This window comes from Athene cunicularia (assembly GCF_003259725.1).
Source record: "Athene cunicularia isolate RWA chromosome 6 unlocalized genomic scaffold, athCun1 chr6_part2, whole genome shotgun sequence".
NCBI lineage: Eukaryota > Metazoa > Chordata > Aves > Strigiformes > Strigidae > Athene > Athene cunicularia.
In genome coordinates this window covers 1,403,635-1,427,252 of record NW_020799106.1, presented here as the reverse complement: position 1 = coordinate 1,427,252, position 23,618 = coordinate 1,403,635, and the positions used below count along the sequence as shown (strand labels likewise).

General features: G+C 42.7%; 1 protein-coding gene across 2 annotated transcripts; it reads right to left on the bottom strand.

The window, feature by feature from the left end:
* Positions 1-2,145: 2,145 nt before the first annotated feature.
* MMRN2 (multimerin 2) lies at positions 2,146-22,377 on the bottom strand. Of its 2 annotated transcripts, XM_026852047.1 has the most exons (7): positions 21,807-22,377; positions 10,824-10,946; positions 10,216-10,322; positions 8,809-8,877; positions 7,406-7,579; positions 4,414-6,321; positions 2,146-3,421 (listed from the first exon to the last, which is right to left on the bottom strand). In XM_026852047.1, exons 1-7 carry the CDS (start codon positions 22,088-22,090, stop codon positions 3,033-3,035), a joined length of 3,054 nt encoding a protein of 1,017 aa, XP_026707848.1. In that variant the 5' UTR covers positions 22,091-22,377; the 3' UTR covers positions 2,146-3,032. The 2 variants fall into 2 exon arrangements, with proteins under 2 accessions (XP_026707848.1, XP_026707849.1); XM_026852048.1 differs by lacking the exon at positions 7,406-7,579.
* Positions 22,378-23,618: the final 1,241 nt, after the last annotated feature.

Sequence of the window (23,618 nt, the reverse complement as noted above, 5' to 3'; positions counted from 1 at the left end):
TTACCATGAATTGCTTGTTCTGTACACAGATTATGTCCAATGTATCATTTTTAAGTAAATAACCTTATTTTAGTACACATTAGTAATGTGTTTTGTTACTATAAGATTTTTGCCTTAATGTAATGACTTGGAAATCATAATACTGTAACTAAATAATTCCCTACTTTTTAATACCTCGCTTACGTTTTTTTTCTTTCCCGCAGTCTTTGAATAAGTTATTAATGATCCGTTTTATTGTTCAGTGGTGTTCAGAATTATTTGATGCTCTATAAATTCAGGCTCTGCGTCTCTTGGACTAAATTTGGGCACAACAGTAAAACCCATGTTTCTTCCTCCTGATTTTTATCCCTGTCTTATAGCAAAGCCAGGAGCAAGTCAAAACTGAATAATTATTTTATTTGAACATACGCAAGTTCACCGCATGTTGGTTTTATCCATATACATTTGCCTCAAGCTCATCAGGTAAAAAGAGAAAAAATAACGGGATGGGGGTTCTGTAATTGTTCTTTGTTCCTCTGTGCACAACATTATTTTTGTGTAGTGATACCCAGATTAAGAGATTTGAACTAACGTACTTATGTGCTCTTGGTTACAAAATTATGCAGGTGCTTCTGCATAGCCTGCTAAATTCACTCTGTTTTTTGTGATTCAAGCAAATGAAGATCAAGAAAAGGGATATCTCAGCTGTGAGTACACAATTCTATAAAACCTCAGAATTTATTTTCTCATTTCGGAAATGTATTGGCTACTAGTCTCCATAGAGTTCACTTTTAGTTTATAAGCAGGAAGAAGCATGATTAATTTCTGTTCTCTTTTTGCCTTTGATTGGGAATATTTTCAGCTTTAAAGATTGTTTTTTACAGTAGCTGAAAATTTTGATTATCTGAGCATCATATACACTATCAGTATGTTATAAAGATAATTATAACACTTTTTTTTTCCCCCCCTCTAAAGTCAGGTGTTAAATTCTTGCAATAGAGTTCTGGAAAGTACAGTGGAAGACTAGACTGTATGTAGTTTCAAACCTTTTTGTCTCTAATACATAAAACCAGGAAATTACACTGCACAAAGATTTGGCCTTACGATTACAGTCTTGGCAAAGCAGACTTTCTCTCATGGTTGTGGCTATTGTGTAGTTGGTGGAATATCTTCACTAATTGCACTGGCCATGATTGGTGTGACAGCTGGGATTTTTATGTTAGCATCACAGAAGGACATAATGAAAATAGTGGGGGCAACTTTTTGCACCAGTCTTTGTTTAGGCAAGCACTTTTTTCCCCATAACGTTGCTGCTTAAAATGACCACAGGATGGTGCTATATCCTAAAGATAGAAAGATCCTGTTGTAAAAATGCTTTTGCTAACTGAAAATAAGTTCTATTGCCTGCCAATAATAATTATCGAAATTGTATTATTTATGTGTGATTATTTTTTATCTCTCTATAAAAATGTGTTACTGATGAATTTGCATCAGTGCGTAGGAACTGAAACAGCCGTGTCCGGTGACACGTCTGAGCGCTGGCCAGGAGGAGATGGGAGATCATTTTCAGTTGTTTGCTTTGTTGGAATTTTCAGGATGGAGAATAACAATCTTCTCAGCAAGTCAGGAGCTGGAACTGCTTTGTAGCCTTATTTCAAAAGATACATATTGTCTGCTCGTCAAACTGCTGTCTGAAGTGCGGTGTGTATTGGTACCGATGTGGGTTTTTTTTAAAAAAGTTTGTGGTTTAATGTTGATTCGCATACAGGTAGGTGGGGAGAAAACCCCTTAACAGCAGGATAGAATTCCATTAGAAAATGCAACCTTAAAAGTGCATAAAATACATAAAAAGAATTTACCTCTTTCATCACAAATACTGGAATTCCTAAATGCATTTCATTTTGGCAAATGTGATTGTTTTAATATTGTTTTGTAAGACATTGGGTAGACGAGGAAAAATACCACAGTAATTGAACTTTTCTCAAATGAAAGCCTTTAGGATATTTTATTTGACGGAAGAAAAGCTTAGGATGTGACCAAACGTCGTCATCTTGAGATTTTTGGAAATGAAAAAAAAAATTCCACAGTTCAGAAATTATACTTTTTGGTTTACTCTAATTATAAATTTATTTTATATTCAACAATGACAGCAGACCAGTGAGCTTGGTTTTTTGCTGTTAGTTTCATTTGCTTGCTTGGTTCTAAACTGTTTATTAAATGCTGAACTCTGGGCTGAATTCATTATATTCTTCAGGATTATCTTAAGAAATAAACTGCATTTTCACCAGTATTTTTTTGAATATTGTTGACATTTTCCTATTGTCTACATGTAAATGTAATTCATCATAACAATTCTGTATTATTACTGTATTTTTGCAGCGTAGTTGAAATACAAGGCAGGCCCAGAAACAGAAAGACTTGGGCCGTTTCTAAGATCCTTGCTCAGAAATACTAACGGTACATCGTACTGGGTGTGATCTATCTCTGCCGGTATTCATGCTGGGCACAGACTGAAACATCAGAGTGAGTTGCAGAAGTTTCCGAGACAGTCTGTGACTGTCTCTGGTCCACAGAGAACTACAAGGTAAAATCGTCCCAGCTTCTTGTTTTTAAGCTACTCTTCACAGAATATGAGAGCTGATAGGTATGGTCCTTCCTAAAATCTTTTCCTTGCCAGTGGTGGGGATGTTTGTCATGGGAGGATGCTCTCTTGCCAGGGGAAAGGAGAAATTATTTGTGTTACATGTGAAGGAATTCCCACAAAATACTTTTCTAATTGGGTGCAATTCTCACAGTGGAAGGATTTGGGAATGTGTGTGCTGATGCATTTGGAGTCCAAACCATTAGCTTGTGACTTGAAAGAAAATCCCATTGCTGCTCATATGCAACCAATCGAAAGCCAAACACTTCCAGAAACGAAGCATGAAGGCAAATCTAGGGTAGTGCTATGTTTAAACACATGCAGTAGGGTTGGATACATCACAGATGAAGCAATAGTGAATTGATCCATTGCATCTATGGAAAGATACCAATAAAACCCAAAATGTCACTATTCAAGTTTTAAATATTAGGAATCCACCCATTGTTGTCCCAGGCGGACTCCGTGTCACTATAGAGCCCTGCAGCAATTCGAAGCATACTTTCTCCCCCTTCTCCATTTCTGCCACGGCAAAAGTAGTCATGGTGTTTCCATTTGGTGTTTTCCTCTGACTACTCGAGAGAGTTCTCTTGTACCCACGGCTGAAGGAGAGTTGTCCCAATGCTGGTCCTGAACTAAACTCCACAGAGACGACAAACAGGTAGACACCTTTGTGCGGTGCTTTAAAGTAGCCATGTTCAGGGAAATAGCTGTTTCCATAATTGAGGTAAGTTTCATTAAACCTCAGAGTTTTTTCTTTATCCTTTCCTTCTGAGAATCCCACATGGAATGCCACCAATGAGTCTGAAAAAGAAAGAGGAACGGGATTTTAACAGTAAGCACTCGTCAGCGTGGGAGGTGGGGTGAAGCCCTGGTCTCTCTGTGCCCGTTTGGAGCGCTAAATGCCTGAAAGGGATACGTGCCTGGGCTTAGATCAGATGGTTCCCTGGAAATACCTGAACCGCTGCTCTTGGAAAAGTACAAGGCTGAGACCACCCAGGAAAAAAAAAAAAAAGGTAAAAAAAGTATCATGCTTTTGCTGTGTGATTAATTAGTTTTAAATACATTCTCTGCTTATTCAGTCTTAACTACGGTGTTGTGGCACAGATGCCTAAAGGGTCTGATTTTTGCTCTGTTGTGGACATTTAACAAGGGCTACAACACAAAAGCCCGTGGTAAAGCTGTGATGGTTGTAATTGCCAGGTGGTTACGGCCACATGTTTACAGGGAAAAAGAACTGGCCAGTCACAGTGAAGCACAAGCTGAAAACTGGTCTCTGAAGCTTAGCCTTGAGAGCGAGCATCCCTCTGGACAGTCCTCCCAGTTGCACTTGTGCAGATGATGGCAGTTCGTTTGTCTGCGTTAGGAAGTATTGGGTGCTTTGAGTGTGCTCCTTGTAGGCTCAACCAGGAAAAAAAGCAGCAAGACCAGGAAGCCCAGCACTCCCCATCGGCTTCAGAAGAGAAGACTGCTGCTACATTAACGTGGGCATCTACAAACAGAATTTGTGTTCTAAACGTCTGAAGTGAATTAGTTTAAGGCCAGTTTCCCAGCAGCTATAATGGGTGTGACTTTATTGGCCTCGAGCAAAGTGCAGCAGTGTATCAACTTGATTCTCACTCAAAACTGCTTATTTTGATGAAGGGGGAGGACGTGAATTATCTCAGAATTTCTCCCTCCAGCATCCTACGAGATACCTGACTGGTACCAACTAATATACTCCGTGTATGGAACTTCTAGCAGGGCCCAGAAAGAAGCTGGACCTGCACACGAGCAAGTAAAAGAAAAGAACCCACCTTTTTCCAAAAGTTCTGTCTGCACCGTATTTTTTCCACTTGTCATTTGCATATTTTCTCTGTGCTTCTCAGACTTTTTCTTGTCTCTTTGCTTGCTTTGACCTTTCTGTTGCCTTCTCACTTTTCTGGTCAGCATAGACTGAATCTTTGTAACATCCAGACTTATATTCGAGGCAACTAATTCTTCATTGCTTCCAAATAGCTTTTTAAATATCAGTAGATGTTCCTCCAGCTTCTGCTTGATGGTTGCTAAATCTGCTGAGAGAATTCCCACAGAAATGTTGAGTGGCTCAACATTCACTGTTGTATGATTGCAGCAGAGGTTCAGGTCACTTCTGGATTCGTGCCTCTTGATTGCCAAGCTCAGGTGTTTGATATCATTCTTCAGCGTCATGATATCGTTATAAGCTGAGCTATCCAAGGAGTCCTCTTTGGCAGCCTCATAGTTAGGTTCCATGTGTGCTACCATGCTGCGTTGACTGCTGACTTCATCTAGAGTCGAGGATGTTTGTGTTTCTTCTGTGGGATGCTTAGGAGATGTACGAGCATCATGATTATTTTGTTGACCTCTCTCTGAGAGGTGAAACCTTCTAATAAGAGATTCTAAAGTCACATTTTGTTCTTGGAGTTTATCTGAGATGTGTCTGAGAGATTCTTGCAGCTGAGATACTGATGATATTAGGATACTAGGATCTTCTTCAAACAAGATTTCCATAAATTCTTCTCCCAGTAAAGCCTCCAGTGCTGCTTCATGCCGCATGGCATCTTCCAAAAGAGAGCCAAAGGAACTGTTGAGATACTTGATGTGTCGATGAATTTCTTCATCTTTTGTCTTCAGGAGGCCTATGTCTTCTGAAAAACCTGCGACTTGTGACTGAAGTTGTCTGTTTTCTTCCTGACGGAGATTAAGGGACTGATAGATAGATGGAAAAGCTGAGGAGAGCTCTTCAATTTCATTCCTCAAGAGATCCCTGAAAACTGATTCCAAGTGCTTCATATCCTTTAAGTTTGACTGGGTGCCTTCAAGGGAATAAGTGACATTCTTCAAATCTTCCTCCAGTACATCAGTGTCAGCAGATATTCTCTGACAATTGCATTCCTCCATGTATCTCAACACATCTGAATAGTTTTCCCGAAGATTTGAGAGAGTATAGTTGAGCTCTGCTATCTGCCTTTCCATTGCTGCTCTGTTTTCTTCCATAATAAGTGATTTCTCCATTAAAGTTATTGTAAGATCTTCTGGCCTAGACTTTGAGATATTTTTTTTTAACTCCTTAAACCACCTCTCTAAAACTTCAATATTCTGAAAGGCCACATCTGACTCCATGTAAAGTTCTTTCAGCTGCTTTGCGTGCCCTGCCAGAACGTCGTTTATTTGTCTGATGGTTAACTGGGTATTTTCATCTTTGGGACCGTGATGTGAGGAGAGTTCAGTTAAATCTTTTTTCAGAGTCTCAAATTTAGTTTCAAGATTGTTCTGCTCTTGTTTTATGTTTGCTATGCTGTTGTTCAAAGCTAAGAAATGGGACTGCTGAATCCTATGAAGCTTCTTGAGCTTTGTGTCAGTATCTGCTTTGATCGTGGTGAGATTGTGATGGATGCTGGCCTGCTGCACTTGCAGTTGGTTCTCTATATCTCTTTTCACCTGACTGACTTTGACTATGTTTTCTTGTACTTTTGATTCAAACTTAGTCCCCAGCTCCTGGAATTCCTTCTTGGGCACAGTGCTCTCTTGAAATCGTTCTATGCTTTTCTTGTTGGCTTCCACATCATGGGACAGGTTTCTTACAATGTTTGAGAGGTTCTGTAAGCTTCTGTTGAAGTTTGCCCACATTGGGCTAAAATGCTTCCTTAGAAAATTCTCCACATGGGGAAACAAAACTTGCTGCAGAAACCTTTCCTGTAGATCTGTCAACACAGTTTAAAAATAAATAAATAAATAAATCATGCTTTTAGAACCCATCTTAATCTGACCAGTGTAACTCAAGTATGTATTTTTCTACACTGCAGTCTCATTGCATCTGACCACATGATAAATTTTGACAATTGCAGAAAGAGCCTAATTTTAAATCAAGGTTACTGTGAAGCACATTGTGTCTTTGAGTCTGCAGACAATAACTTAGATACGTATTGACTGCCCCATTTAACTCATTAAAAAACCCTCAATTTTGAAACTCCTGGACAAGCAGTTTTGTAAGTGGCCATAACTGCTTATTTTTACACCGGTTAGCTGGTGGGCTCTTGCTTGTTTGACTGTCTCGGAATGTTGTTCTTTTTCTGATACTTCCTACAGTGCACCTTTTCCTTCACAAAGTTATTCAGCATCTTAACAGCTGAATATTCCAGGCCAGGAATAAATAACTTGAAAAATCTGTGTGAATTATACTAAGATTTGATTTCTAACTTCAATGTTCAAACTTGAGCACCTTCCAGGTTCACTGAGGGCAATAGTCTGTATCATTGGTTTACATTAGTAAGTAATGTGGCTTACATTAGTAGGTCAAATTCCGTGACTTTTTTTCCCCACTCCTGTGTACAGTAGGAGCAATGTTCCAGAGAAGGGCGGGTGGTACATATTTTACCTACACCAGTCAGATACCCTGCACGTCAGAGTTTATAGCATGAGTATGGAAGAGAACAAAAACCAAACCTAAACTCTGCATCCCCATAGAAGAGAAGAAGCCATAGAAGCAGAATAGTAAGCTAACAAATTTTAAGAATAATGAACCTCCTTATTCTGTGGTTATTCTGGAATTCTATAATTCCAGAAAACTATAACAGAAATCTGCTTTTCACCTCAGTTCCTGTTTCAAGTTACTCTTGAATTTGGTTCATTCATTTGTGTTGGGATTGTGCCCATTTTTTTCTCTCTTTAGAAGCAACCAGCAGACCAAGGAATATCAGGGTATTTTTGTTCTCAAATTTTCTTATTGATCCGTGTCATTGTACAGGGCCTGTTGGCTGGCTGATAATTCTGCATCAGACCTCTCACCTGAATTGCTCTGGTTCACTTCTAACACCATGCTTGTACCGTTGTTTTCAAATATTCTCTGTAAGTCACCTAAGTTGCTGACTGCTTGATGAATATCACTTTGAAGATCATCCAGTAAAGCCTCATGATTTTGAATGATTTCCAACATTTCTCTTGAATCCACTGATGTTGACACTAATCACAAGATTAAAAAAACAAAGTCATGCAATGGAGTGCAGGGACCAGGCAACAGGTATTCCTACAAGACCTCCGAGAACACCTGTGTACTTCTTGCTCTGAAAATTTTGCACTGACATTTGGGGGATTTGTTTATTTACAGCACCTTAACTCACAGTTTCTCTGCAAAGATTTTTTTTTTTTTTTCCAACAGTGATACAAACATAATATATTTAAATATTAACGAAGAACTTCAGCCATGCTAGCCATGATGGCAGTAAAATGCTCTTCTTTTGAAATATTCCCCATGCCATTAAAATGTTCTGGAATAGTAAGTCCTTTCAAGCCACTGACTGAAAGGTTAGCAAGGTTTAACAACCCAGAATAAAAGGAGAGCAATTGGGGTGTTGCACTAAGGAATCAGAAGCATACTGGGTAAGCATCACAGCTGACTCTCACTGAGGGCCCCCTTAACTGATGTTATTCCAAACAAACACCTGCTCATCTGAGCTGTAGATTTCAAAGTGTACACTGAGTTGCAGAAACTGGTATATCCCACCTGTGCCATCCTGGGGGCCGCTTACCCTCTGCGGTTACCTTTGACTGTTTTAGTGTAAAGCAACTGGTTATTCAGTGCTGAGAGCATGATGCAAAAAGGACTCTGAGCTGCAGTACCACCCTGAAGCCGGTTGCTGGGAGATACTCAATAGCGCTGCAAGCCCCACCATTTCCCAGGGAGTGAGGAAAAGTCCTTGGATACTGAGAGTGGTGGGACAGAGTGCCTGAGATATCCACAGTACCTCATCATAATAACAATCTCAAAGCTGTGAGGTAGCTACTCTAAAACAGTGTTTTGAATAAGTTGTTTTTCTGGTAGACTTGTGAGCAAGCATAGTGTGTTTACCTGTGAGTCCACTTAGCAGAGCAAGGGGTAAAATATCCGTGCCATTGCGAGGTTAAGGCTCTGTACCACCTGGATGCTCACCAGGTAAGGCTGATGACCGGCCAGCATACAGCTTCGAAACTTGGGATGCTTTTATGTCTCAAGCATCGATGTAGTGTTATAACAAAAGCCCTCATTTGTGCCAATACATGTAGTCGTGTAAGAGCTTTCCTGAACACTGCTTTCACTAGAGATATTGGCCGTAGTTTATCATGTTAAAATTGCAGCTTAAAAATACATCTCTTTTTCTGATCACTGGCTGAGAGGTGAAAGAATAGGAAGCAAAGTAATTTCAAGCACATACTGTGGTTTGAGAACTCCTCTTCTTCCCGTCCTTCAGTTTGATTTCCTGGCACCAGAATAAAATTGGGATCTGCAATTGAGAGGTAATACATCTGTGAAAATGTTTTAGGTGATGAAACTACTAGAGTTCAGCGAGGCATTGCAGGGTAATTTCCTGTGCAGTGTACCTGCTGTGGAGACAGGCCCCTGCATTTCTCGGGGAAAGAACATCTTGTCTGGAGGATTTACTTAGCCTGCGGGGCAGCGCTGGCACACAGCGCTGCAGAACGGTAGTGCTGTGCGTGGGGTGGGGGCTTAACTTGTGCTGAGTGACTGCTCCTACAAAATAAGTCTATTGCAAATAGATGCTTTTTTTTTTTTTTTAAGTTTTGTCAAAAGATCTGCAAATTCCTCTTCCTTATTCCACGCTTACCTGAACATTCTGTTGGCACCAACACAGCGAGTGATGCTGTACAAATGAAGAGAGAAAGATGGAGCAGCTGGTTTTTGGAAAAGGAGAGACTCAACTAGAAGCACTGCATTTGGTAATATCTTTCCAACATTATAAATGTAGGTCAGGCTGAGGCATTACCTGGAGATAAATCGGTGAAGAAAAGCTAAACCCACAGAGAAAACCAGGCACTCCTATTTTATCTGTGGAGTCTGTAGGTGAGATACAGAGATTGTGTGTGACTGGACGTTTGCCTTTTTTGTTGCTAGAGGGGATTACCTTTTACCTGTTTAAATTCTCTTTCTGCTTTTGGAGTATTCTTTGTTAAACCCTGCCAATGCCATATAGCACTCCAGTTTTTAAACCACACTGTCCTCTCTCCTGTAATAACGATGGAGCTACACACACAATCACTCAGCAGCGCAAATTGCTGTAGTAGTTCGGTGTATGTGAAGTCTGTGGCTAGAGCTTCTATGGGAGCCACAGTCTGGGCTGTTGTTGTTCTTGCAGAGCTGCTCCCCCCTCTAGGAACGGGTGTCTGTGGGCCAGGGTGAGCAGGGGGGAGAGGGATGCTGCCTGCAGGGCTGGAGCTGGGTACCCTGTGATGTCCCTGCCCGGGGGGGCGTTTCACGGACTAGCATCGCTTCCTGGTGACACCAGTTTCTGCCCGGAACGAGGCATTCCCAGATGGACTTGGACATCGACAGGCCCCACGGGCAAATGAATACCTTCCTCTGTGTGTGAAGATCACAAAGCTGATCCTAGCACAAAAGTACTTAATGCTATTCGCTACTAATTGCAGGTAATTGCAGCTGCTTGTTGTTTCAAGGTATCAGTGATTTGGTGATAGCAGACCAACGAAAAATAAGGCACCAATTCTCAAAAACCAAAAAAAAAGAAAAAACAAATAGACTTATTTCTTGCCACTGACTGGCATTTAGTCATTAATCCTCACGCTTGTTCTCTAGCTCTCCTTACCACGCTGTTCACAGTCCTTGCCAATAAATCCAGGGCAGCATTTCCACTGCAAAGACTTCAAGACCTTCTGTTTCACTTGATAGACTGGCTTCAGAGCGGTCCTGTACCTGGGGAGCAAGGGTCTGGGTGTTAGATTGAGAGTTCCTGTCAGCTGGCGTCACTCGGGGTACACCCACCGACTAGCAGCAGCCTGGTGCCGAGATGATAACGCAGAGCCCGGGTAAGAACTTTGCCACAAACTATCGCTGCTGCCTAGTAGAACATTTAGGGAGCCCACAGCAATTTGGGGTTGTTTCCCCCTACATAAAATTGCTGTAAACAGGGTTACTGTTTACAGCGGGTGTGTGAGCATGCTTACAGGCTCAGTGAGCAGGCTCCAGTGCTCTGCCTCACGCTTTATTCTTCTTCAGTAGATTTTATTTTTTTATTTGTTTGTTTCTGGGCTGTGAGTGCACGTTGGTGGCTCACAGTCAGTTTTCCATCCACTACTACCTCCAAGCCCTTCTCCTCGGGGCTGCTCTCAAAACTTTCAAATACTTTTGAAAACATCATTTAGATGCTTCAGAGAAAATTCTGTTTACTTCAGATGTTTTATTTAACATACTTACATGATCTTCTGGCAGTCTGGTGCTCCGTTTAGACAGGGCTGTTGGGAGTTGACAATGTACTTCTCCTTCATGCAGGCTTCTATGTACGTTACCAGCCGGGACTGCAGGAGGGAACACCAGTTCCTAGTGGAAGACAGACATGGGAAAGGAATTTGAAATAGGTTTTTGTTAAGTTAACAGCGCCAAAGAAGAGTGAAATGCAGAAGGGCCTTCTTTTTATTTTTTTTTTCTTCCCCAGCTGGATGATGAGGCAAGTGGAAAATGCATGTTAGCTTCTCCTTCCACTCCTAGTTAATTTGTTCTCATTTGGGATGTTTATCTGAGATTGTTACTAAAGGGTTGATTGTCTGAACTTTGATGCATTAGTTCCATTTCCAGCCCTTTCATTTAGCAGGAGAAATTTCCAACCCGTGATAACCTGCAGGTTAATGTCACTTTAAAGATCAAATTGCCTTTCTCGGCATGTTGCCATTTCGGATGCCTAATGACTGACTCATCAGGTCGAGGCAGACTGCTGCTGAAAACTTCATCTGACATAAATTCCATTAATAATCACTTGTCTTAAGTATTGTTTTGCAAGGTAATACAGCGGTTATTTTATTAACACGTTATTTTATTAATTTTATTAATGAGACTAGCTTTGAAATCATGTCCCTCATCTTTTACAGGAAAACGATATTGGGAAAATTAGGGGTTTAGTTTTATGCTTCTTGGGTTTTAGTTTTATGCTTCTAGCAAGGACAAGTGAGTTTTACTAGTCCAGTACATTTTTCAAGTCAGAATTATATAGACATCTATTAAACCCAGAGTGTAAAAGCATTATTGGCATCTGATTAATTAGTAACTGCAGTTATTGTTCATAAACTACGCATGTATTCAACACATTTCAGATAGTGTGCTTACAGAAGTTCACCACTTGAGCACCAAGGAGTCCTCCCATTCTCTCTGGATAGTGATGAGTAGAAAAGGGATGTGGCAGTTTCGTTTGGCCAAAGCAGCTACATGGAGTCAAGGGGTTCCTGCTCGCTCCCTGTTTAACTCTGGCTAAAACCTTCTGAGGAAGAGTCACTCAACCAGTAATTGCATTTTACAGATGATCTGTCTTAAAGGCAGTCAGGAAAGTTTTAATGCCCGGGAGTAAATCTGATAAATGAGCAGGTGCTATTTTCACATGATTGGGGTTTTCCCCCCTCTGTCTGGCCTCTTTCAGGGTCTGCTGTTCTATCACCAGTAGAACAACATCCAGCATCTTTGCAGCCTTCTCTATGAGTGTTACAGCTTGCTGGTGTCAATCTGTGCAGCGTATCTGTTTAAATGAAGCCTGGATAAAAATTAGAAATCATATTATGTGTCATTATGCATGTTATTAAATGATTTTCCTGTATGAAATCAACACTAGTTTCTCAGAACAAAAGTAGTATCAGACCTTCTACCACACTGATCATGTCAGTCGGGGTATTTAGAGGCGTCAGGAGTCCTTGTACTCCAAAAGCTTGTCAGAGCTCGTGTTGTAATGGAGTAGAGCTCTGGGTGGGGGGGAGAGCTAGGTCTGATAACGAACAGCTACGCTTTAGGCAGTGTATTTTTAAACGGCAACACAGGAACCAAATCTCTGATAATCAGCATGTATGGAAAAAGTTTGCCCCTCTGAGAGAGTGGCAGAAACAATGGGGAACTGAGTGCTGCCCAGAAGCAGAAGTTGTGGCCGGAGCAGCCGGGCAGGGAAAGGGGAGGAAGCTGCAGGGAACGTGGGAACACCGGGAGGCACGGGCAGACCCTGGGCTACCTGTGGGCAGCTCGCCAGGCTCCCTGGCACATAGCCCACTGGTTTTCCTCCCCGGTTTCTTAAGGAAGATGTGATAGTGATTTCAGCAAAGACTCATGCAAGCAAAATTCTGGATCTCTTGGAAGCAGGGTCAGGAGTCTGGCGAGGGCTGCAGCGGCAGGGAAGCTGAGCAGGGCAGCGGGCCGCTGCGGCCCTTGCAGTGACCTCAAGCCAAAGCAGCTGTGGTGATGAGCTGTAGGTTTAAGGCCTTTTGTCAGTGACCGGGGGAATTTTTGTGCCTATTATCAACGGGAGTTTTGTTTCCTGTGGGACTGAACCAGAGGACAAATCCTCAAGTTTTTATTAAATCGTTGTTGAAGTGTCAGACGCTCTGCTCAGACGGCCGGGCGATGCGGGCAGAGCCAGCAGAGCAGCACACGTGCCCTGGCTGACATCTGCCCCCAAGGGGGGCGTGAGCGCGCCAGGCTCGAAAGGCTGCACCACCTTCCAGTGCATGGTGTGCGCTGAGTAACTCTGGAACGGAGGCCTGATCCGTGCTTGTCTTTAGGCTGCCCTCTCTCACGTGCCTGGCAAGCCATAGCTGGGAGTGGCTTTTTCCCTTCAAATCGTCTCTGCTGTTTTTTTCTGGGGAAATAAAGTCACCAGGTGCTACTACTAGAACTCTCTGGCATCACTGCTGGGTGCAGCATCTTGGTCTGCCAGTGGGATGCCTGCCAGGTCCAGGCAGGGGTCTGGAAACATCCCTTTAAAATGGGGTTCTTTGGCTTTAATGTTTTGTTCTTTCCTAATGAAAACAATCCACTCCCCATGAATCATCATCTGGGTTGATTTGTTTTTCTCACCATACACAGCTCCCAAACGAGTTCTTTTGAGTCACGTCAGCCGTACAAATCTATACCAAACACGTACGTGCATCAACGTGCGTGAGCAAGGACGTGGCATCGTGTGACTGAGGACTCGGGCTGTAGTGCACATGTAACTGTGCGCACACGCTTAACAGAGGACAGACGGGTTCCTTCCCCGAACCCGGTGATGTGTTGAAGGTATCTGGTGGGCTTCCCACTTGTAGAAAGGGGTCATGTTGTATCAAAAATGGAATCAGTGGTTGATTCCCAACTTGATGCCTACTTTGGGCAGTTATTAGTATTATGGGGAATGAATAGCTTGAAAAAAAGGGGAGTGTGATAGACTGTCAATAAAAACTTCCTTTAACAGTGATCACATGTCTTTGTCTCTGGTTTTCTTTAGTGCCTACTCGTTAATTCTCTCCCTTGCTCTTAAAAGCTTGTTTGTGGAGCTGAAGGGCTACATATTGTCATGTTTCAGTTTTAATCACAAAAAATTTAGTGGTTTCATGTTCCATGAAGCTCATCAAAATTTATTCTTTCACTGGATAAGTAAGGCAGGCCTATCTTTCCTATCTGTAATGTCTCCAAAGGTGAAATTATATTGCAGTATTTTTTGCCCTTCTTGTCAATTTGTTTTTTTTTAAGGAAACTGCTATATGCAACTAAAAATACTCCTTAATTCTATTAGCCTCGAGGGAAGAAGTGTCGTTCTTTAAAGTTAAGTGGCACAAAGTAAAGACTGAGAAAGGCTTCACCTAAAGCTCAGCGAGGTGAGCAGCTCTTCTGCTGGCACCAGTGGGCTCCGCATCAGGCTGTGACGTTCCACAGCACCGCTCTTTCACAAATAGCACTTTCTTTATTCTGCTGGTTTCTGGAACACAGCAGCTTTGTGTTCTGCTTCTACGGGGTTTTTCCCATCTTTGTAATTAATGTCGCTTCATTCACTCCATGAATATATAACCACCTTAACACTCTCTGCTTTTATTCTCTTTAATACAGTTTCCTTTTGATTCAAGCTTCTGCTGCCAAGGAGAGAGAGGAGTAGAAAGAAGTTGCTCATGTAAGGAGAGCAGAAGAGCTTTCCAGGCTGGTGAATGGTGAAGTTGATCACAATACTGCAAGTTAGAGCAACGCTGGCAGGGACCCTACCAAGTTCAGGGCTACAGATGTTTCCGTTGGTTTTCTATTTTATTAAATCTCGAGCAAATTATAGAATTTAAAAAATATAATAATTTTTTTTAAACCAGAAAAAAAGCATCTGAAGAATTTCCTTTGCTAGACTAGGTGGTATTTTTCCCAAGTTTTTTTCTGATCTCCTTATTTGAATGAACTCTTCATCCATCCACTTTGCCTTATTTTGAGGCAAGTGTATTCTCCTGCCTGAGGTTAAATACATCTGGTGACAAAGCGTTCTGTATTAAATGAGATTCAGCAAATTTAGCTTAGCAGAGTCTCCTGTTATTTGAACCTTTTAGGCCTTTACACTAAAAACTGATCTTGAAAATTTTTTGTTCTTATGTTGGGTAGTATGTCAGCTTTTACTGAAACACAGCAAAATGCAGGCGGTTTGAGCTCTGATTCTGGGGTTCGGCCAGGCCTCCTTATATCATATAAACCAAACCCCACAGAACCAGGAGATAAAGCAAGGTTCTGGTCTGCAGTAATTATCGCTCTGCCCAGACAAATATGAGGGAGTTTCTTTTGTCTTACACCAATTGCAACAGGATGGGGAGTGTCAGTAATGCCCCCCAGCTCAGCCAGGTACTTAATTTTTCTTAATTACAGTTCTCACGACTGACGCTGCCATGCATAATTTTAGATGCTTCCTAGGTCAGTGGAATTTTTGCCTGAACAAAAGCTTCGGGACTTCTCAGGACATTGTTTTTTCCACAAGTTTTGTTATTCCTTTGGCTGTACTAGTACAACTGAGTTGTCCTTCACATCAGTTTCCTCAGGTTTCTGTTCTCAAGGAAGCCAGTTTCTATAATTACTTTGAAAACTGCCCAGCTGTTCCCGTGGCCACCACTGACAGGGTGCAAAACTTTCCAGGTCCGTAGCACTTTCCTTTTCTACACAGCGTAAAAGGCACCAGATAAGGAATTATTGATGCTTAAATGTGCTACAAGATGATAATCGAGGACTATGTTCTTCTAATTTAAACAAGTGATTTTCAATTGACTTGTACAGAACGACTCCTGATTTATACCAGTTGAAGCAGGACAAAAAAAAAAAAATAGGCTTTAGCTGTGGAATAACCTAGGTTCTGCTTTTCTCTCAGTGCAAAATTCTCACTGACAAGAAAAAGCAGCCTCCATAAACCAAAGGTAAAATACCGCATTTAAATTAATCTAAACTAGGACTATGCGCATCAGTTTTAAGGCAGGTGTATCTTTGTGTCTGTTGTGGAACGCAGAAGGTGTTCAGCTGCCAGAAAAGGTGCTGGTTTCCTGAGGAAACGTGGTATGCCGCTGGTGGGCTGTCGGTGAATTCTCCAGCTCTCCCTGAGCGGCCAGGAGCCCCGTGTTGCAGTCGGAGAGCAGAACCCCAGATTTCTCTGCCTTTCCCGTAGGATGAGCAGAGCTCCCTCCCGGGGTCTGGGATCTTCCCGTCACTGATCCTGCGAACCACTCTGGTTTTCAGTGGGGTTTAAGCAGACTGATTTGGAGTTTACCCCAACATGCTGGGCTGAAAAGAGTGGCAGCGGGAGGTTCAAACACGTGGATTTCCACACGGTGCTGGAATTGTTCCAGAGCCCTTAGTAATGCTGCTTGAATGGCGCTTTTATGCCAACAGTAGTGCCAGTTAGTCTGTTATCGGCCAGGACTTGTCCTGTGGAACGTCCTAAAAGCTTAGTGCAGTGAAGAGCTTTCTGAGCAAATCCAGTCCTGAACCTGGAGCCTCCCTGGGAGCAGGAGCTCAGGAGAAAGCAGGCTTGGCTGGGAGCTGGTTTTGAGCCAGATCCAGCTGTCCTACAACCTACTTCAGCGAAATAAATGCAAGAGGTTTTTCCTCTTCACAAAGCATCCACAGCCGTTACCTCACTGGTATTGTCCTTCCCCCAGCAGAAGCTCTGCAGCCTGTTCAGAGAGCAGCTGACATGTGGATTTCATCTTTTGACTCCTGCAGACTTAAGTTCACCCCTAGTCCAGCGTGCTCGTTCCTTTGCCAGAACTCGCCTTGGAGCAGGAATTGCAGCCAGTGGCCGCCGGCTGGCAGAGCTGTGCTGATGTCAGCATGGCAGAGATGGGCAGGAGGTCAGGCTGGGCCTCGGGGTGCAGGCGAGCCTTGCCCTGATCCTGCTTTGGGTTGGCATTGTTCAGGGCTGCCCGCTGATCCGAGGGGCATTGACCCACGCAGGTGGGAAGATGCCGGATCCACGTGGTAATATGCCGATGGTGGTTCTGTGGCTGTGCTGAGTCAAGGGATTCATTGCTATTTGCTGGAAGAATGAATTGCTGCAGCTGGCATTAATGAGCTGGGAAAGAAAAAAAATCCACTGGGCACCGAGGGTCCGATGACACCTGTCCTGCATGTGGTGAAGCGCTGTCGCTTGCCCCAAACGTGCTAATGGGGATCCATTCTACCTGCAGCTGCCGCTCAGCCAGAGCCAGGCATCAGAGAACTTCCTAAAGTCCTGAAAGGAGTCGAGTGCCTGACTGATGGGAAACCATTGCCTCTGTTAATGAACTTGGCACTGTGCAAACTATTGTGGAGCACTCGAGGGCCATTCCACTAGTTTGCAGGATGTCAGGGGCTGAAGATCACATTTAGTTGCGTTTCATCCAAACCTGTTTTAGATTAAGCATCTGTTCTGTGCCCCTTTGTGGGAAATTTCAGTATCCTGTAAGCTTCCTAAGAAAGTCCCTGTCTTGGTTTGGAAAAAATAGATGAGTCAGAGTGAAACTGGTCTTAATTAAACCAATTGGATGTTTTCCTCTGAAAGCAGACCAAAAAATAAGCGATTCGGATGGAGCATTGTTCTGACTTTCCTTAGCATAAGACTGATTTGGGGTTTCTCTGCTTGTCTACACTTTGGGGGATAGTTGTTCTGCATTTCGACACCCGGGGTAATCCCAACAAGAGGCCTGCTGCTTTGTGGCTGGCTGAGTGCTGACTTAGAGAAAGTGTTTCAGTGAGATAAGGATGCGCCTGCCTGACATCAGGGAGCCTTCCTCTCAGTAAGGGTGACTTCACAGAATTGTGTGTCCAAACCTCAAAGTATATTAATGCAATTAAGGAGCTACTGAGGATCACTGCCTTTCCTACTTACGGTTCAGATAGTGGGGTTTGGGGATTTTTTTTGAGGTTTGTTTTTTCTTTTTTTTTTTTTCAGACATGTTGTAATTTTAAGAAAAATCCCGATAGATGACAGGCTGGGTGCATGTTTGTGGATTAAAGAGAAAGAAGGAAAACTAAACCACCTACCCAACTGGAGGGCAAACCCAAAACAGGGGCTACTTGGCGGTGGTTACGCTTTTGGAAAGACAGAGAAGTCCTGTTAGACTTTGTCATAGGTGGGGAAACCAGCTTTGATTGCTCCTTCCCATTTCACCACCACATTCCATTTCTCTCTTACTAGGTGAGCTATCTGTTTGGGGACCGACTCTGCCAGGGTGGTTACTGAGGAGGAAAGTTAAAAATAACCTCTGCTTTTCCCTGAGATTATTTTTAACCTGGAATGCTGAAGTGATCTGGTTTACAGTGCTGCTTGACAGGCAGTCCAGGCCGACTGCGGGTACAGGCACCTCTGGGCTTTGCTGTCAGACCCAGCGTCTGATGGGGTTGTACCTTTTAGATGCCTCATTATTTTGTGTGTGTGTGTGTGTGAAATATGAACACTAAGTGCATGAAATCTGAGCTGTCAGTCTGACTTCTTGGTGTTGCAGGCACGTGGGTTAGATTACGGTACCGAGTATTTGATGGAAGAAGCTCTGAAGAAAGAGGAACCTCCAGGTGGCTTGTCAGCTTAGGACAATTTTTCACCAGCTATCAGGTGTGTCAGCCACACAGCAATTGTCAGGACAACAATAGTGGTGTATTATCTCATTGACTGACTTATCCCTTTCAGTATGCCCTCATCAGATAGTGGTGTATTATCTCATTGACTGACTTATCCCTTTCAGTATGCCCTCATCAGACAGCAGTTGAGTTGCTTACACCTAGTGGTAAGTATTAGAGGAAGTGATGAGCTAATGCAAAGCTAATACAAGCTCTTGTTCCATATTTACTGTGTCAGTTTTAGAAGTTCCACACATGTGGTCCTGTCCCAGGCACCTTTTCAAACCTCGTTGTAGCTGCCTGTAACAGCAGGGTGTTCCTGTGACGTTCTGCATTAGGCATCTGTTTTATATGGGGAATGAATCGTGAGAATGTATTTATTATCTCTTTTGGCTATTATGCACTGAGTATTTTTGAAATTCAGAACCTGTTTTTTCATCTTCCATTGCTAAAACAAATACAGTCCAGCAATTTTACAGTACAGATCTCTTCATGTGCTTTCATTTCACTTTTAATTCTGCTGAAAGTTTGGGGACACGTGGGACACATTTACCTCAGCCACAGAATAGAATATCTAAAGTCAAACTGACCAGCTCATGCGAGGCACAGCTGTTAGGGGGAAAAGAAGAACAAAGGGTGATTTCCTTTGGAAAACTGGCCTCTTTTGATAGTTTTGATTTTGTAAGTAACATGTGCAAACACTTGTCCACTTAGAACACGCAGAGCTTCTCCTGGTCGCTCGGGTACAAGCGACAGCTGAGATACTAAGCTGTTGCGCAGTTCTTCCTCTAAAGAATATTTGAAACAAGAGGACACGTTTCTCTTTTTTTAAAAGTCACCTAAAGGTCAGTGACTTCTTACTGATTTTCTTATTAGAATAATCTTGTTGTTCTGAGTGGAATTCATCAGTAAAGTAACATCCAAGCATTTGACAGGGAGCTAATGAGTCATTTCACCTTACGTGCTGCAACAGAGACCAGAGGATTTTGTCTGACTAATTACCTTAGACATGTTAGTCATTATGGTCTCAATTATCCAAGTAACTGCAGTAAGAAAAATACTACTATACTTTTTTTTTTTTAATCTGATAATATTTTGTAACAACCACTATTGCTAAAACATAAGGAAAATAGCAAGAGGTTGGAAAAAAACATCATTTTTGTTAGAGAATGATGAGAGTCAGAACTTTGTCTTGGAGACAAAGTTAGCAGAGATTTTGGTTGGTTGGTTGGTTGTTTCCGAGGTCTGAAAATAAAGTATTTTCTTATTTCAAAATCAAACTAGAAGTGAGACAGAGTTTTGGTAGAAAAGTATTCTCCACCACCCTGGGCTTTTTTATGGCATTTGTCTCCCCATATCTCTTAATTCCTGAATAACTCCTGACGCTTTTCTTCTTGCTTTCCCCTTTAGAGATGTAAGCCCAGTTCCTCAGTGTTTTTTCCAGGTCGTAAGTGTCACTTGTAGGGAGGAAATACCAGATTCATGACAACTTTTAGTCTCTGCAAAGCAGGATACTCCAGCCGTGAGCTCCTGATGTGTGCTTGAGGACTTCAGGCTCTGTAGATACGTGGCTTCGACCATGTTCAATACTTCGAGAATTTGGGGTGCAGTTACGAGGGGAGCTGTGCTGACCCTTCTTACTCACACTCTCCTCCCTCACTTTTGGACCTAGTTCCTCTCAAAGTCTCAGATTTATTTCCTAAGATATACCAGCTTCCTGGGCTTGTGTGTACTATAAACGTGATAGCTCCAGCAAAAGAAACAAATTCCGTAAATCTACTGCCAGGCTACATTTTGATTGCCTGTAGTCATCAACATAGCGCTATAATTGGGAAGAACATTATGATTTGAATCATTCTGAAACTATCTCCATAAAAGTAGGAAGTATTTATCTTCTTGGAAGGAAATTAGCGTGAGTAATAGCTGGTGCTGAACTGAATTACACAAGCTGGTACTGAGCAATGTTACATAGCAAAGGAAGAAATCCCTATTAGGACAGTAATTTTAGAGCATCTTGCTGACCTCTACGTGCATCATTTCTATATTGCTGAATTTTCATAGTACGTATAGTTTTCAGAATGCTTTTGGCATTTCAAACAACTACCACCTTGCAGTAGAATGTTGAAGTCCAGAGTGCCACTTAGACCTCGGTTTCTTCCTCTGACAGCGTCTGAAATGCATCAGCCAGGAGTTGGAGAATTAACGGTGCATGTCGTTATCGAACGCTGCCCATTAGGAAACTGGAAGCCAACACTTACAGGCTTTAGAAAATGACTTAAAGGTGAGAGGTACAGATTTATGGGAAGATGTAGCGTGAAGGACAAGGGTGCTTTGAGACACTCCCCGTGTTACATGCAGAAGGGAAGCCTTAGTTTTACATGTAGATGATATTAGAAACGAGATTGCAGACTTTAGTTTGCGTGAAAGGGAAGCATGACACGAGCAAGATTTTATAGTCTCTTTCCATCCCCCTTTTTTTCCTTCCGTCCAGAGCGTTTAAAGGGAAAAACACCAGAGCATCCTAAAGCGCTGGGCTGTGGCCAGCGTGGCTGTGCTGCCTCAGCTCTCCCCAACAGGGCTCTGCAGCACCCGGCCGTCAGCGCTATGAAAGATTCATTCCCTGTCGTGCTTTTCATCTATTTTAAACATTTGGAGACCTACTTACGTGCCCTGTAAAACCTACGAAAACCATAGTGTTTGGAAACCTTTGTAGTGAAGCACATGCCTCTTCCACTCAGGATGCCTGCTCTCCTGCTATAGTTTATATCAAAAGCATCCCACTGTCGTGAAAACCTTTTGGGCAGGTTGCATTTGCAGTCGTTTTCAAACTTATTTATTAGTCCTTGCTTTGTTATGTTTACCCCTCACTCTTTTTGTTTTGCTCACATCCTGCCATTGTCTTTCCCTCTCCATTTCCCAGGCCCAGGTCTGCAGCCAGGCACATTCTGATGACAGGCAAAGCTTGCTGTGATCAGCGAAAACAATCAGCATAGGTCTGTGGTAAGAAAAAGTCAGTGAGTGAATTTCCTCTAGTTCTGCTTTGCCAGAAATAGTGTTTCGGTTTATGGTGCTCCAGCAGAGTTCTGTCTTCACATCTGCCAGGTGCGTCCAGACCCCTAACCCCATCCTGCTCTCTCAGTCCAGTCAAAGAGCCAGTCCCAACTCTGCTTTCATTTCCCACAAGCAATTCAGCTTTCTGGAGTTAAAACATTTATCCTGTTTGGATATAGATCAATCCCTAAAATATATTTTAATGAGAAACTTCTATTGCAAATGGTCCTTTACCAGCAGGATATAAAGGTATCAGACAGGATTGCACTGCCATCACATGTAAAGCATTGGGGTACTTACCCATTTCGGGACTGTGGGCTGGCAGCTTCAGAATCCTCCCTCTCTTCCTGATGTGAGGAGATCACACTGGAAGGGTAATCTGGAGTGTCTTCCCTGAGCCCTTCTGCATCCCAATAACCTTCTTTCTCGTGTGGCAGAGGAGTTCTCTGGGGGTGTGCAGAGGTCTCGTAAATGTGTGGCTCTGAGCTGTGCACTGAACCATCATGATATCCATGAGGGGCTGAGTGTTTGACCAGCTTTGCCAGTCCTATTGTGTTACAGATGAGCAAAAGCTTCACCAGCATTGTGGGGTTTTTCCCACCCAGTTACACCTGTGTCTTGTTCTCTTCTCTGAAGCTCAGCCTGGATTAATTCAGGAATGCCCTGGCAATATTCTTTAACTGGAAAGTTAGAAGAAGGAAGGGAAAAAAAAAAAATTGTAACAAAGACAGGAAAAAGCTTTCGACCCTCCCAGCTACTGTGGAAACGTCCGTGGCTATTGAACAATGTGAGTCTGGTTCCTGTGTGGGGCTCAAATGTCTCTGACAGAGGGGGGAAAAAAAGGTGGTAGGAATATAGCTTACTGAAGGAACTTCTGAGCTTGGTTGCCTTCTAAACTTATCTGTGAACAGGAACTCGGCTTCTATCAACTGCCTTCTCCCTCAGGCACAGGAAAAGGATGTTAGCTTAAAGGAAAGGAAAAGAAAGGAAAGAAAATACTGAGTGGTGTAACAGACTCTGGTTACAGTGCCAGAAAACGTCACAGGCCTGCTTGCTCCAGTGTCTGCACATGGTGGGGGTTTTTCTACAGTTTAAAGGCTGAAGTAGTCTGGCTTTAGTAGCAGAATATTCATGATAGGTCCAACAACTTACGGGTGTTAAGGGAATCAGAGTAAATGCTCAGCAAAAAAGAGCTTATAAACCATCCATTTTTGTGTGGGCCTTGCAAAGTGGCTCTGTGACTCGTACTCTGTTCCCATTAAAGTGGAAGATTTTCATGGAATAGCCCTTCAGAGAGGTCAGGATTATTGAGCATTTTTAAGGATTTCTGTTTGGGCTGTTTTCTCTGGATCTCATGCCTAAATTTTTTTGGTGCATTTTTAATTAGTGTTACAAAAAAAACACTTGCCAAGAGCTGCTGGAAAGAGCTACTTGCATCACCACATCCCAATAATAAGTTAAAAAAAAGCTGTGGAGATTGGATGTAGTTTTCTTACCGGTTTTGCTTTACTTGATGGTGCTGCTTTTAGTTTTGTTGCTATCATAAACTCTATTTCCTTTCTCACTGTCTTACAGGGTGATGCAGTCTGGCATTTTTAAGAATCAACTGAGGGAGAACAGTGCTTCACGGAGAAAACGAGTGGGAATGCTGTGAGGGGCTGCTAAGATCATCTCCTGGTTTGAATGATGGGATGCGCAGCCCGAGGTTCGGTACATCCTGCAGAGCATTACACGTAAAGCTTTCCTGGAGTCATTCCAATGCCAGCTGAAAAAGAGAGGATAAAACCTCTCTAGGATTTTGGAAGGTGGCCTTATTAAAGGCTGTGAATTCACAACTCCTTATCGCTGGTTGGATCTGCACCCCTCTCCTTCTGGTTGCCCTTCTGTTATGTTTAATGGAAGAACCTAGGAAAGCGCAGAAAAGCCCTTGTTGATCTGTGACGACACCACTGTGTAAGAGCAGTTAAGCACTAAGACAGCAGCAGTGGCACATGGGGCAAGGTAGGGAGAGATTTTGATAATTCCAAGGAGAGATTTTGATAATTCTAAGGGCAAAATCTGCTCCTGCTGTTGTAGTCATTTCTCCAGGGAGATCAAATCACAAATTCTGGA